Source organism: Cydia strobilella, chromosome 25 (assembly GCF_947568885.1).
Source record: "Cydia strobilella chromosome 25, ilCydStro3.1, whole genome shotgun sequence".
Classification (NCBI taxonomy): Eukaryota; Metazoa; Arthropoda; class Insecta; order Lepidoptera; family Tortricidae; genus Cydia; species Cydia strobilella.
This window is the reverse complement of record NC_086065.1, coordinates 3,517,658-3,532,995: the sequence shown is the minus strand read 5'-3', so window position 1 is coordinate 3,532,995 and position 15,338 is coordinate 3,517,658. Positions and strand designations below refer to the sequence as shown.

General features: G+C 38.1%; 1 protein-coding gene across 1 annotated transcript in view; it reads right to left on the bottom strand.

Annotated features, from left to right (window-relative positions):
- Window positions 1-1,060: 1,060 nt before the first annotated feature.
- Window positions 1,061-15,338, bottom strand: part of LOC134752916 (methionine--tRNA ligase, cytoplasmic) — a 34,543-nt gene continuing 20,265 nt past the window's right edge. The window contains exons 14-24 of the mRNA XM_063688699.1: window positions 14,855-14,972; window positions 14,130-14,200; window positions 13,408-13,505; window positions 11,093-11,241; window positions 8,808-8,940; window positions 7,402-7,545; window positions 5,867-6,005; window positions 5,398-5,460; window positions 4,555-4,725; window positions 3,921-4,094; window positions 1,061-2,561 (exon numbers count right to left, since the gene is read on the bottom strand). Coding sequence (XP_063544769.1) covers window positions 2,448-2,561; window positions 3,921-4,094; window positions 4,555-4,725; window positions 5,398-5,460; window positions 5,867-6,005; window positions 7,402-7,545; window positions 8,808-8,940; window positions 11,093-11,241; window positions 13,408-13,505; window positions 14,130-14,200; window positions 14,855-14,972 — 1,374 coding nt within the window. The 3' untranslated portion in view covers window positions 1,061-2,447. The remainder of the gene's footprint in view (window positions 2,562-3,920; window positions 4,095-4,554; window positions 4,726-5,397; window positions 5,461-5,866; window positions 6,006-7,401; window positions 7,546-8,807; window positions 8,941-11,092; window positions 11,242-13,407; window positions 13,506-14,129; window positions 14,201-14,854; window positions 14,973-15,338) is intronic.

Here is a 15,338-nt window from a genome sequence, read left to right as displayed (position 1 = left end):
GTATAAAAAACCATTATCAACGGCTTGTTAAAGAACTTTTATGAATAACGCTAAAAAAGTTGACAGTTTGAGTTGTAATAGTTCTTTCAACACACTTGCTCAAAACGACGTTTTTATTCCACCGATTTTTGGCTCATAATCCTAGATTTTAAACACGCGTGCTCTTTCAGTGTATTATTCCACTCGTGCTTTTTCATTATATTATCCGAGTTAAGAAGCTAACTGATTGCTAATAATATGCATGGAAAGGGAGCCTTCTTTAATTGGTCGGACTGGCGGGCACCGGCGCGCCCGACCGCCTGCGCAGTGCGCGGCCCGGCCGGCCCGCCCGCGGCCGGGGCGAGCGAGGGCCGGCCGGCAGTACGAGTATGACAGATGAAACACACAATACTAACTGTTTTAACTATTAAAATTTGATTAATATGAAAGTTTCTTTTTTTTTTCCCGCAAGTGTGTTGAAAAACGTCGTATGAAACGCGTGTGCATTGGTCATTACACACATCGGCTTTCTTATTGCGCGCTCGCTTACAGCTCGCGCGCACAATATCGCCTCGTGTGTGATGACCAACTTAGCACACTTGTATCATAATGTACTATTACAGTACATAAGGTGCTACTTTCTCGCACTAGTGCGTAAAGAGCACTTTTCGTGCATATGTCGAAAGTTTAAAGGGCCATATGTACTTACTGTAAAACGTTGTACGATACACGTGCGAGTAGGTAATTACGAGTCGTGTCGTTTCGAATTTCCTCTTTTCCGCACTTGTATCTCCAGATGTAGTGCATAATTGTTTTCCATCGTATTTTCTCGGAAACGTTCGTTTTTGTCATGCTACTTCATACTCAACCTCAGTACTTTTTGTACCTAGACTGACTGAAATAGCAAGACGCACGTTCGAACGTTTCCGTGAAAATACGATGGAAAATAATTATGCACTACATCTGACATCTACTAGACTAGGGAATCATAAAAATGAGAATCAACAAGATGTCATCTTGTAACCAGTTACCAAATAGAACCCCATAAAATATAGTGTATAAATAAAAGAAAATGTTTACATGGTAATAAATAATTTATTTTCTGGTAATAAATAATTCATGTGCGTCATAGTAGGTCGCATAACGAAAAAATGGGTTACAACTGAAATTTATTGCATTTTAAATAGGGTCATTGGGCTAGTTTCCGTACATGTTCTAGTTTTCGTCCACTTGACGGATTAGCAAATAGTAAATTTCATTTTTAATTTGTTACTTGCGAAATATTATCTTTATGTAAATAGATATACTCGTATCTCGCACTGCTATGATACTCAAAGTTAAAACGCAGTAACTGTATGCATTCCATACATAGTTACCACATTTTTCTTTTGATTGACAGAACAAGATACGAGTTTTTTTCAAATTAGTCACGATATGTGGCTTTTTCATGTGGCATAGGGCCCTTGTGCTTCAATAAGGACCTTTTTATCTAAAATTCCAACAGAAATTCTGATAGAATTGTCCTTGCACATGAAAAAAGGACACTTCTCTGATGGAAAGCCACATATATGTATGACAAAAACGTAACTAGTACGTCGCTGCGCTCTGATGGGCCATTGTGAAAAAAAGTTAAGTGCGTAACTTTAAACAAAATGGTCTTGGTGTGGTCTATCCTTTACATTATGTTGTTATGCCTTAATTCTATAGCAGCAAAGAGAATTAATAGACCGCGAGCCAGGCGCAAAATTCGTCAGTCATCGCCTCCCGGGCAAAAACTCGTATAGCGGTTAACGGCTATGTATGATGAACCCTCGTGAACGTCAGCTGCCGCTCCGTTGGTGGGTTGAGGAATGGCAGCTACCGAAACGCGTAACACGATCTTTCCACCGCGATACAACAGGCTGACGATTTTTTTTATTAACAATAGCATCTAAACTATCATCTGACAAAATAACAAACGGGAGGCGATGACGCCGATGACTGAAAATATTTTTTTTTTACATCTTCATATGACCAGCTGACGGTCTTTCCACAGCGATACAATCGGCTGACGATTTTGTTTATTCACAATAGCATCTAAACTATCATCTGACAAAGTATCAAGCGGGAGGCGATGACAATTTTTTTTTTATAGAATTTATTTGCTGCCATTCCTCAACCCACCAACGGAGCGGCAGCTGACGTTCACGAGGGTTCATCATACATAGCCGTTAACCACTATACGAGTTTTCACCCGGGAGGCGATTGGTCATGGAAATCTGTTCCTGGCCCGCGGTCTATAAAAAGACAAGAGTTGATAGTTGATAGTTCCGCTATTCGACGCCAGATGTAGACTACGAAAATAATAGTCTTTTTGTAACAAAACCGATGAATGGAGTGAGCACTCTTGTCTTCTTAATTCTCTTTGATAGCAGATATTTTAACCGCGAAATGCCTTTAACCCTCCCTTAACCCCCACCGTATACTGTCTACTTGGTATGTAGGGCCGCGAGTCGTTTCTTGAGGTCCAAGAGGACGTTGACCTCTGGGGTCCATACTGCCTTATCCTTTGTTGAGGCCTTCAGCTTTCGCACTTTGTCGCCCTGCAGAGAAAATAAAGTAATAATATGTGGTATTTTCTATAAAAAGGGACTTAATTGTCGATGGCGCTTACGCCATTATAAACAATGCCGCGCGACGCTGTGCGGCGTAAGCGCCATCGACAATAAGGTCCCTTTTCATAGAAAATGCCCCATATTAGGCATTTTCGTCACTGAAATGTTTTTGTTTCGCTGTCACTCGGTTATTCCACATTTTTCCAAATATATTTTTATTATAAGTAATTTTAAACTATCACGGGATTTAATCGCGTAAAAACTCACGTTGAAGATGTTGATACAATTCCTCACCAGTCTGCCTGTGACCACAAACGTAACGTCACGTTCGAAACGTCAGGCCATAAATAATCGTAAGTTTTTACGCGATTAAGTCCCATGTTAGTTTAAAATTATGAGTGAAAATCGTGTTTGTTTAAATCATTATATATTTATAAATGTTCGTAAAGCTTTAATAGCCAAATGATATTTTTATTTCACGAAAATAACATCGCTATACGCAAATAAAAATAGTTAACGTTACATATGTTCGAATTTAAACTGTTGCGAGACATACTAACATTAAATATGACGACCGGTCTGGCCTAGTGGGTAGTGACCCTGCCTGTGAAGCCGATGGTCCTGGGTTCGAATCCCGGTAAGGGCATTTATTTGTGTGATGAACACAGATATTTGTTCCGAGTCTTGGGTGTTTTCTATGTGTCTTATAATATTTATATTAAAAAAAAAAAAAAATTTACGGTTTAGACACTTGTTTTAGTCACTCGCGCGACATGTTTCTAAAACAAGTGAGTCTAAACCGTAAAATGATTTAATGTTACATATGTTCGCGCCAAAAAGACAGCCGCTATTCGTGTGACCTTGTGACGTCATCATAGCAGTGCAGTAACAAAGAAACGTCAAATGTGAAGTGCAAATTGAACACTTGTTTTTGCTATAATGACGTCACTCATGAGAAAAAACCGGCCAAGTGCGAGTCGGACTCGCGCACCGAGGGTTCCGTACTTTTCAGTATTTGTTGTTATAGCGGCAACAGAAATACATCATCTGTGAAAATTTCAACTGTCTAGGTCTATTTCATCATGGTAAACAATAGATATACTCGTAGCTCAATAAATGTTAGTGGTTTAAAAAAAGTGCGAACTAAAATATATGCAAAATTAAACAGGTTGAAAAAATGGCACATTTAGACGTTAAAATACCTTTGTGTATATTAGAACGTATTGATTTTATAAAAATAAGCATAGAAGAATTTTGAGATCTGTTTTTCTGGACCTACATCTACAGTGGCGCCAACTGGTGAGCACAAAAACGGTAGCCCTCATTTTGATTGATTCCCCTATTCACCTGCTCCGCGATAGCTTTTTCCAAGCTGGCAACACTGTCGCCGGCCGCACCGGAAGTGGGCGTGGCCTGCTGCGCGGCCGTCAGCTGTTTCTTCAACTCGAGCAGTTTGTTGACTTCCGGTGCCCAAACCGCCTTGTCTTTGGTGGACGCTTTAAGTTGTCGCACCTTTTCGCCCTGTAGGTTAAATTGATTCATGATCAGTGGTGTCAGCATGGTTGCATTTTTATCACCTATCACTATGCCTGTCACTTTCGCACTTCCATACATGTTAGAACGTGACAGGCGACATGAATGATACCGTTCTAAGCCCGCAGGGCAGGTACATGTACAGATGTAGTGAATAATTGTGTTCCATCGTATTTTCTCGTAAAACGTTCGTATTTGTCATGCTACTTCAGTCAACCTCAGTACTTTTTGTACCGAGACTGACTGAAATAGCAAGACACGTTCGTACGTTTAGTAAATGTGCCATTTTCAACCAAAAGGGTACTTGTCGCTTGTTAGTAAGGCGCTATTCCCATATAGCTTCAATTAGAAATCAACCTTATCGACTAGCGACAATGTGGTACCTTTTGGTTGAAAACGTCACAAATTAGCACTATAATAATATTTACTGTAAAGGTTTTATAAATACCTGTTCAGCCACTGCCTTCTCCAAGTCGGCTACGGAAGCGGAAGTGGGCGGGGCTTGCGGCTGCGACTGCGCAGCCGTCAGCTGTTTCTTCAGTTCAAGCAGTTTGTTCACTTCCGGTGTCCATACTGCCTTGTCCTTAGTGGACGCTTTGAGTTTCCGAACTTTCTCACCCTGAAAATTAAGGTTATTAATGTGGTATTGTCGATGGCGCTTACGCCATTATTAACGATGCTCTAATATAAATACAATGCCGCGCGAAGCTGTGCGGCGTAAGCGCCATCGACAAAAAAGGTCCCTTTTCATAGAAAATGCCCCATATTATTGTTAACATTTACCCGATGCCATATCTCAGGTGTAGAGATTGTAAGATCATGGCTGAAAACACTAGATTAAGAAGAAGCGGAGGCACTATTATGAATTCTGCACTGTCACACACACACACGCACACGCACACACGCACACACACACACACACGCACGCACGCACGCACGCACGCACGCACGCGCACACACACACACACACACACACACACACACACACACACACACACACACACACACACACACACACACAAACACGCACACAAACACGCACACAAACACGCACACAAACACTTGAAAATATGTATTTAAAGTCAATTTGAATGTTATTATAAAATATTAGAAATTCTTAAATTGTAATCTAAATTATAATTGATCTAAAATTGTAACTATTAATTGTAAATTGTATTTATGTTAAATATGCAGTGGGGTGACTACTTTATAGATATAGTTAGTAAGTCAGCAATAATCTACTCAGAATAAATAAATAGTATAATATTATAAATAAATATAGTATAAATACCTGTTCCGCCACAGCTTTCTCTAATTCGGCCATGCTTCCCACACTTGTGACGTCACCGTTTTGCTGAAAAAAAAAACATATTTACACAATACATTACAAATATTACAATGAAAATACTATTTATTGCACACCTAATTACAGAAAACAATGCAAATAAAAACCGGCTAAGTGCGAGTCGGACTCGCGCACGAAGGGTTCCGTACCATTACGCAAAAAACGGCAAAAATCACGTTTCTTGTATGGGAGCCGCACTTAAATATTGATTTTATTCTGTTTTTAGTAATTGTTTTATAACGGCACCAGAAATACATAATCTGTGAAAATTTCAACTATCTATAGCTATCACGGTTCATGGGATACAGCCTGGTGACAGACGGGCAGACAGACAGACAGCGGAGTAATAGGGTCACGTTTTTACCCTTTGGGTACGGAACCCTAAAAACTATAGGAAGTTGATCACAATACAAACCTTTTTTTCTCTATCGTCCTGCGTGCCAGCGTACTTGGCTCTCAGTTTCTCGAGCACCTCCGGCTCTATCTTGGTGAAGAGTGGCTCCGGCTTGCCTATCACATGTCCCGCCGGCAGGTATTGGATGAACGATGGATTTCTGTGAATGAGAGTGATATTTCACCTTTGGTATTAGTACCATGATGGTTGATTTTTGTTTAATTATTTTTTAGTAGTTTTGGCAATTTATGAATTAACTCACGTATAATATACATATTATTTAATATTATTATGAAGTGTCATAAAAAACGTGATCAGAACCTAACGCGAAAGCAAATAATATTCAGTAAAAAACCTCTTAAAGTGCTCGAAGGAAGGATACACCACGAAAGAATACACCAGGCATCCTCCAGCAGAGGCCTCTGCCAGCAGCAGACCACAAACCCATCCGGTAAGCCCACCTAAATCTATTGGATTAATATACGCTAAAACACCAACTACAGTCCACTGGCTTTACGCCACATTTTCTGGTCTTCGAGCCGGATCTTAATTTTCTCTAAATTTTGACCCTCCTAAATTTATTTTTTCCCCAAATCCTATCTTCTATAGGCTAACCGTTGCGTTTCCCCTGCGGATCGTATCCGCATATTATCTCGCTGTTTTCTATTCATATATTATTATTATTATATGTATCTCCTCGGATTTCACGGGCCTATAAATCCCGGTCTTTTGATAGGCTTGCGTGGGGATATAGATCCAACACGTAGAGGCCCCTTGGAGAGCTTTAATGTCATGTAGAACGCCTGCTGGAACCCGTTCACAGGTGCAACAATAGACACCCATGAACCGGTCGCAGCAGGCATTGGGACTATTGTAGAAAAAGTGAACAGTATACCGGTCTATAGATTGAAGTTTGGGTGGACAATGAGACTGGGCTATTGAAAAGAAGTCCGGACACCTGCCATAACAATGCTAACACACGTTATCGAGGCAGGTGGTGACTTGCCGCTTACTAGATGGGCCCCTGAAACTGCCGTCGTGAAGACGACCAGGAGCAACACCGGTGTGAGCGGCTCAGGGGTGTCGAGAGGTGTGCGCCGCGCCGCTACCCAGTGGCTGTTAACAGCCACTGTGCCAACTCGCGTCTTATGCATCTTTCACTTCCACCCCTGGAGCATATAGCTCTTACGACTCCCCTCTGGACGGCCAATGAAGGCAAGCCAGAGCTGAGAGTCATGCGGGTCTCCTTGGGGTCCACTCCGACCGACGAAGACACGCCGGAGACGGAGACCCTGACCGACTCTCTGGAGCACTCGGGTCCGTGGGGTATTATATATTATTATTATTATTATTATTATTTACTATTTTTTTTTATTGTAATTCATTTTGACATTACCGGTGGTGTAATGTGTCATATAAATGTATTTGCATGCATTATACTATGTTTTTATGTGCAAATAAATGATTGATTGATTGATTGAGTAATTAGTGAGTTTTGGTCGTCACCTGACGATAACATCGCAGACTAAAACAAACCACATAAGCTAGACACTCACTTGGGGTTGAGTCTCAGAGTGTCAGGGGTCACTTTAAGCTGGTCCCGTAAGCGACGCCCGGTGGCAGGCATGTATGGTGTTAGCAACACACATAGCAATGCTACTAGTTGACAGCACATTGCTATAGCTGTTGAACCGCGTTCTCTAAAAAAAATCGTTTAATGTTAGGGTGGATATTTTTTTTTCTATATATGTACCGTAAAAGTAGCAACTTGCTGGCTGAGGATTCGTTTTAAACGGACGACCTTGAGAGTCCGTTTAATTGAATCCGAAGCCAGCAAGTAGCCTTCCAGCCGAGTCATATATAGTGCTTTTCTCAAAAATGGCGCAATAATAACAAATATAATATAAATATTTTACAGAAGCAACGCTCTTATGTATATATTTTCACAGAAAAAAGAAAAAAGATTTGCTTTGCCGCCTTTTTATTTTTTTTTTAATTAAAAATAGAAGTGTATTTTTCTGCTGAAAATACGCCAACCTATTTGAGACACCTAAATAGTCGCGGTACCAACATTATAATAATAAGTACTGATCATCTGTTTGGCAGTTTAAAGGACCTATGCCTTCATTTGATATGGCCACTTCAACTTTTAAAAAGTTTGGAACTCGACAAATAATGGAATTTGTATGCAACATTGCAGTCCCGAAATCGAGACTGCAATGTTTTTAACTTTTTAATTTTTTGACTGACCATAAACTACGCACTTCGCGACCTACTTTTTAACCGACAACGTCGACTTTGTCGTCTATTTTTGAGAAAAATATGTTTTCCTATACCCCGTTTTTTTAAAGATTAGAATTTTTCTAACCTTAAAAGTAATGGTAATTAACTTTTTCTTCTGAAATGCTAGGGTTCCTATGATATCTAATATTGCCGTCCAATAATATGTAAACGACACTATAATTCAGTGGATATGTTATAATAATAATATAATATATTCTTTATTTCAGGCCAGATTGCCCATAGATTGTTAGTTATATACAGACTAATAATATTAGAGTTAGTACATCTTAACCTAGGTATTACAGTTTTTTTTTAACTTATTTGGGGTCCCGGTAAACAGGACGATGAGCCGACTTATAGTTGCTCAAATTTAATTTTGGAGGAAAAAAAGTTACCACTAATTTTGAGGTTATGAAATTTCTAATCTGAAAAAAAAAACGGACTATAACATGCTAAGAAGTTGCCCAATTTAATTATCGAAAGGGATTATAACCATATTGCAGAGTAACTTTTACTTGTCACCTTTTACACATTCACAGAATTCCCCCAGACTAGCAATCCGTAACGCAGAACAAAAGACACGTAACCGCGATAAGCTTCAAGAGCAATGATTACATATGAGAAGAATATGTTTTAGACGGCTTGTATTCTTGTTAGCCACCATATTATTGTGACTTACTTGTCATCATCTGTTCCTTTAAGTAGCACCCACGGTTGTGACGACTGCATATGTTGGTTTCCAAGTTTGGATATGAGAAGGACATGTTTTAGGGCTTCTCTTAGTCGCCCCTTCTCCATGTGTTGGACGTAAGCTGGAACAAACAGGCAAACATAAATAAATAACAATTTCGGAAATAAAATAAATGTTCAAAGCGATGTGTAGATGCACCGGAGTTGCGAGTATATTTCTTTCAGCGTTGTGTTTTAAAATTTACTCTAATAACAGATTAAATTAAAATATTTTCTTATGAAAATATTTTAAATTTGTGTTTTTACAAATAGTCACACTACTATTTATTTCGTTTATAGTTTTAAATTTTACATTATACAATGAAATAACCGTGTCACACACAAAAAAAAACAGTGAAATAAACATGTTACAAATTGTTACATTAAAATGCGATGATCATAAATATCATGATATTCATGCCTTGTGAGTTTTTTTCAAGCTTGTACTATGGGTCGTGTCGTGGGGATCAATTTTTAAATGCTAAGAAGTTTTCGACATGAAAAACTTGATGGAGATTGTCAGTCTGTCCGTACACTCAAGAGCTCGAGGTCAGCTCCGGTACCCTACCCTTGTACACGTCTGTCTGTTGTATGTCAGTCTGTCTGTGCACTTACCAACGAGCTCCCTATTGACAAGCGCGGAGCCCCGGCGCCCTGCCCTTGAACGAGTTGGCGCAGAAGCTCAGCGGTGACAGAGGTTGCCCAGGTTGTCAAACTAAATTGAATCTTATCACCGAGCGAGACGGGTCATTGTAGGAGACAGAAGTTGCTCAGGTTTTTCAACAGTTTATGGTTTTTAAAATTCATTTTTGTCAAACTAAATTGTGCTTTATCACCAAGCAAGACAGTTATAGAAGACTACTGACGATGATCCGAAAGAGAGCATCAAATTAGAGGACTGTCTCACTTGCGCCAGCTACGATTTCTGTTATGTTGGCATTAATATGAAATGATGTCTAAGGAGGTGATAATGAAACAGTACTTGTTTTTAATTGAGCGAGCGCGAACAGCGAGCGAAACATCTGTTTCAACCCGAAGAAAAAGTTTATGCCCCGCTGTTTTTCTTTACTGGTCGCATTTATTAACCGTTCTTTTGAAATTTTGTGACCAGATAATATACTTATGTTTTTTGTTTTTTCTTTTCAAAATGGCGGATGAATGAGGGTATTTATTTAATATAAAATATTTTATTATTTACATAAATGGATAACAAATTTACATTACATATTTATTCTAACATGAAGACACAGAAGCCTTCACCAAAGATAGATATAACTCCGTAATAGATGGATACAGTCTAAGGAAAAAACGTGCCTCGAAAATTACGAAAATTTGATTCTCGATCAGAGGGCGCCACTAGTTTTGGCCTACACTCGTATAGAGGGCGTTGACGGTTTCGTTTGTTATTTATAATTTTAACGCATATCAGTGAAAGAACATGGGTCAAAATCATAAAAATAATTAATGCAAATAAAAAAAATCATTTATCCATATTTAAATACATTTTATCGAATTTTTATAAATATTTATTTTTAGTTTTAAAGTGTGTCGACAGATGGCAGTGAATTTACTGGGGTTACAAAATTTACTACCGCTCTAGTATAAGTTACTCTATGCCTTCACCCAACCTGGGGTTCTTGCAGAAGATTAAAAAAATAACAACAAATAAATATACTTAATAATCTTAATATGAAATTATAAATACTAAAAATACTAACATTCTAGAAATTAAGATAGGTAAAAAAACACAAAATATGTAAAAAACTAACTACTAACAACCAACTCCTTACACTTAGAAACAACATTATTGTTCTCTTTTTTGTATGCAAGAAATAAAAAAGCTTTTTATTTTATTTTATTCTAACATAATAAGCAATCAAAAATGCACACATTAAAATTAACATATACAATTAGGAAAATTCACATACATATTGTAGGTGTATATTGTTGTTATAGGTTATTTGACTGTATTTAAAATAAATTATTTTACACCATGCATGAAATAAATCACCAGAAGATTAATAGAGAAACGTAGACAGCAGTTATTTTAAGACACTATTTCTATTTTAAAACCCGTATAAAACTATAAAGAGTAGGTAATTTGATTGTGACGTCACATGCTAGTGTTTCATATAAATTCCATAGTAGCAAAATCGTTTTGACAGTTCGAAACAAGAAACTGATTTGACTAGTAGTCAAATACCCGATTGTGTTTATTTAATTATTATCACTTACCAACGAGCTCTCTATTGACAAGCGCCATGAGTTCTAAATCATGGCGAGTGGCGCGGAGCTCCGGAACTCTCCCCTTGAACGAGTTGGCGCAAAAACTCAGCGAACGGTGGCAGAAGTTGCCCAGGTTGTTCAGCAGCTCGGAGTTATTTCTGTGGACAGTATTTATAAATTAATTTGTAACAAGCAGAAACGTCTGCGATCGATGCTACTAAGCTTAGAATAAATTTAAAAGTGGAAAAATTACTGCCTTGGGTGAGACTTGAACTCACGAACTTGAACTTGAACTGACTATGGATGAGGTCTTGGTGGCTCAGTTGGCAGAGCGCTGGAGTATCGATCCAGAGGCCGTGAGTTCAAGTCTCACCCAAGGCAGTAATTTTTCCACTTTTAAACAGTATTTATAGTCTGGCAAATCATACTTTTCAGTAAGTAATAACAAGGAAAACTATACTTCATCATCATAACTTAACAGCTTTGCTCTTGTCGGTGGAGTAATTGCCAATATTTTCTTTCCTGAGCCAGTCTAAACTAGAAAACTATACTCATCCTTTTCTTTTGGGTGCTAGTTCTACGTTACCCTTATGATTCTATTGTAGAATCATAAGCAGTGATCGAAATAGGCAGAGTATAAATACCTAAACTTGGTAGAACAAAGTCATAAAGTGGAGACTGCCTTACGATACATTTTTTTTTTGGGACTGAAGTCCCAGGCTTAGCGGGCACTATAGAAAAAGCGTTTTCCCTAGGGAGATATGAAGTTTCTAGTATTATAATTAACAGTTTTTTGTCTTCATACTTCATTTTTGTATCGCAAGTATGATGAAAAACATTATGTGTAACTCGGGGCGTAATAATATTGCAAACTCGAGTCTATAAATTTAACTATACTCTCGTTTGCAATATTTAACTACCCTATTGCGGGCATGTCATTGAGATTATTTACTACTAACCAATACATTAATAAATTAAGAGATATATGTGCTTAAAAGTACACATGACATCTATTAGTGAGTATCTATTAATAAACAGCTGAAGAAGGAGAAAAAATTACACATTTTACCTAATTACCTATAGGCACCGTTTTTCTACAAATATATTTTTTAATACAGTTGCTCAAAAAGTGCTACTTTTCGTGGCTGTTTAGCGTGCGGAAAGTTGGTTTTCGCGAACTAGTGCTTTTTACTTTTCCAATTTTTTTAAATTTTTACTTGTTCCAATTCATGACTACTTATTGATGAGTGTTAATATTAGTTTCCTTTAAACGTCGTAATCAACATAAAAACCTACTGTTAATGTAAGAATACGAAAAATATGCATATTTAATATTTTATTACTTACCTCTTCATCATTACACGATTATTTTTTAATGTTTAAAAACCGTTCTTAATAAGTTGTCTGAATGGAACGAAACGCCTGTCAAAGAAGAGGCGTATTTTCTTACTGCAAGAATGTTTTAAGTTTCCAAAGGCAACATTCGTTATTGTTTTTATAAATATACGATACACAAACAATCGTAAATAGCGATATTTAGGTAATAATAGTACAATGTTTTAATATTTACAATTGTTTCTATCTTATAAGCTTGCTCCAGACTACGCGACGCGAAGCCGCGAACGCGAGTGTGGAGTCGATTTCGCTGATTAGCGAACTAGACTCCACACTCACGTTCGCGGCTCCGCGCCGTGATTCGCGCATGAGGGCCCTTTAGAAGATGCATTTGAAAAAAAAACTTTCATTGAAGTGGGTTCAATAGTAATAACAAAATCTATTCTAGTCGAATAAAAGCTAGAAAAACACCTCTTCATAATGTCAATGTCAATGAAGTCAGTGTCACAGTTGTAATATAAAAGTTTCGAATTCCATTCCTTACTTGTTGCTTTTCTTTTTTTTCGCAACTGTATTAAAAAACGTCGTTCGATACACGTGCGGATATGTCATTCTTCATTCGTCCCGAGTCTTGCCACTCGCCTACGGCTCGTGGCAAGATATCTCGGTGCTCGTGAAGTAATGACATACTTTCCGCACTAGCATCGAAATGTACTATTTTCTTATTAGCCAGTTGATTGTATCTTATAGTACATTACGATACAAGTGCGAAAAATAGGAAATTCGCAACAAGTGGCGATAAACTTTTAAATCGACACGTGTTGCGAATTACCTATTCGCACATGTATCGTACAACGTTTTACAGTACATGTGGCCCTTTGAATTTTAATGTGCTAATTATTGCACTAGTGCGGTAAAGTATACGTACTAGGTAAAGTATATGTACTGTAAATACTATTATTTATTGTAGTATAATTATGGTTTATTACCTTGTACCGAGTTCAACCCAACTGAAGCTGGAATCCGAACTCTCAGGCCTTACGCTGGCTAGGTAGAATCGCCATACGTCAGACGGGATTCCGGTGTCCTGTACAAAAATGAAACAAAAACTATACCAGCAATTGTTCTGTCCAAATTCTAAAACATAGTTTACACTCATACATACATATTAACATAATTCTAAGCCATTTAGTTTTCGACTAACAGCAAGTAAGGGATAATGTATCAAGGGTCTGCCTGAAAACCAGCGTAGTAAATACACTGCAACATTATGCTGAGGCAAGCTCATATTTAACACGCATGAATATTTCTCTCTGATATGCAACTCAATTTCTTAGTTTTTTAGGTCTAAATTTAAGGTTTATCTGTAAAAAAAAATGTACTACGCTATCTGTTAACTGCCATTTCATGTGATGTTGAATAAAAATGTTCTATATTTATGTCTAAATAAACACCCAAAAAAAAAGAAAAAGATAAATCACCATCTGGGATAAGATTCGAACTAGCGATACATAATTGAGTCACCGGTTCACTACTCCAAGAACTGAGCTACCGAAGCTAACCCATTTGCAGCGATTTTTATCGTCACATTTTGCATTGTTCTTTACAACTCCAGAGTTGATTAACGACATCTACCGTCAGATCACGAGATTATACGTTATGGGTATTTTACGCTTCCAAAAACATTATTTTTTAGACCTAAATAAATTACCTGAGCATCTGTCCCGAAAACTCCCACTCCTCTTGACTTTGAGAATTTCCCTTCTTCGTAGTTAAGGTATTCTGAAAAATTGTAGTGAATTGAATGTTTTGTTCTTTTTTAGGATTCCGTACTCAAAGGGTAAAAACGGGAGCCTATTACTAAGACTCCGCTGTCCGTCTGTCTGTCTGTCACCAGGCTGTATCTCATGAACCGTGATAGCTAGACAGTTGAAATTTTCACAGATGATGTATTTCTGTTGCCGCTATAACAAATACTAAAAAGTACGGAACCCTCGGTGCGCGAGTCCGACTCGCAGGCTTCTCAAAAATAGTGTTTTTAAATTAATTTTCAGTAACAGACGTTACTGTTACCCGTACAGCTTATTAACAGTTTGTCCGCCAAAGACGACAACCGACGCGCTCGGCTACAGCCCAATATCAACCTTCGTGCATTCCCACAAGGTTCACAATAACGCGCCGCGCGTGATAGGCGTGACGTTCAAACCGTTAATATTTTTTTAATATAAAATACTACAATAATGCCCCGTATTTTTTATTCTTCAATAAAATAAGATACCCCAATATGTGACGTTCTCAATCAAAAAGTACCGCATTGTCGCTTACCATATAGATGAAATTTGTTCGCACCTTTATACGAATAACCTGTCAAGCGTCCTTATGGCAAGCGAACATGTGGTACCTTTTTCTTGAGAACGTCACATATAATAAACATACCTGTAGCGAAGATGTGGTCAACAAGCACATGGCCCTGGTTGGCCGCGATAATCGCCGTCGGGAACATTATAGCGTGGAATGGCACATTGTCTTTAGCCATGAATTGGTACAGCTTCACCTAAAATACACATAATTTAACTTATGTGATACGGATCCGTATGCTCCGGTGTGTGAGCGAGACATCGCTATTTACGTCCATACTTTTCACTCGCACATTAGGATCCACATCCAATGTGAGTGCGCCTTATGCTTCACATGGCGACCGTGACAGGATTCTATTGATCAACTGATCTGTCTATCGGGCAAAAAGTTTACAAAAAACGTGCCCCTTTGTTTGACAATTAGATATAGGTTCTGTGGTAACTGAATTGTCAAACGTCAACTTTTGGTACCTTAAACTAGTTACCCATGTACGAAACCATATTCAGTCAGATTTATTAATATTGTACACATATATTACACGTCAAAACTACAATTAGTGAAA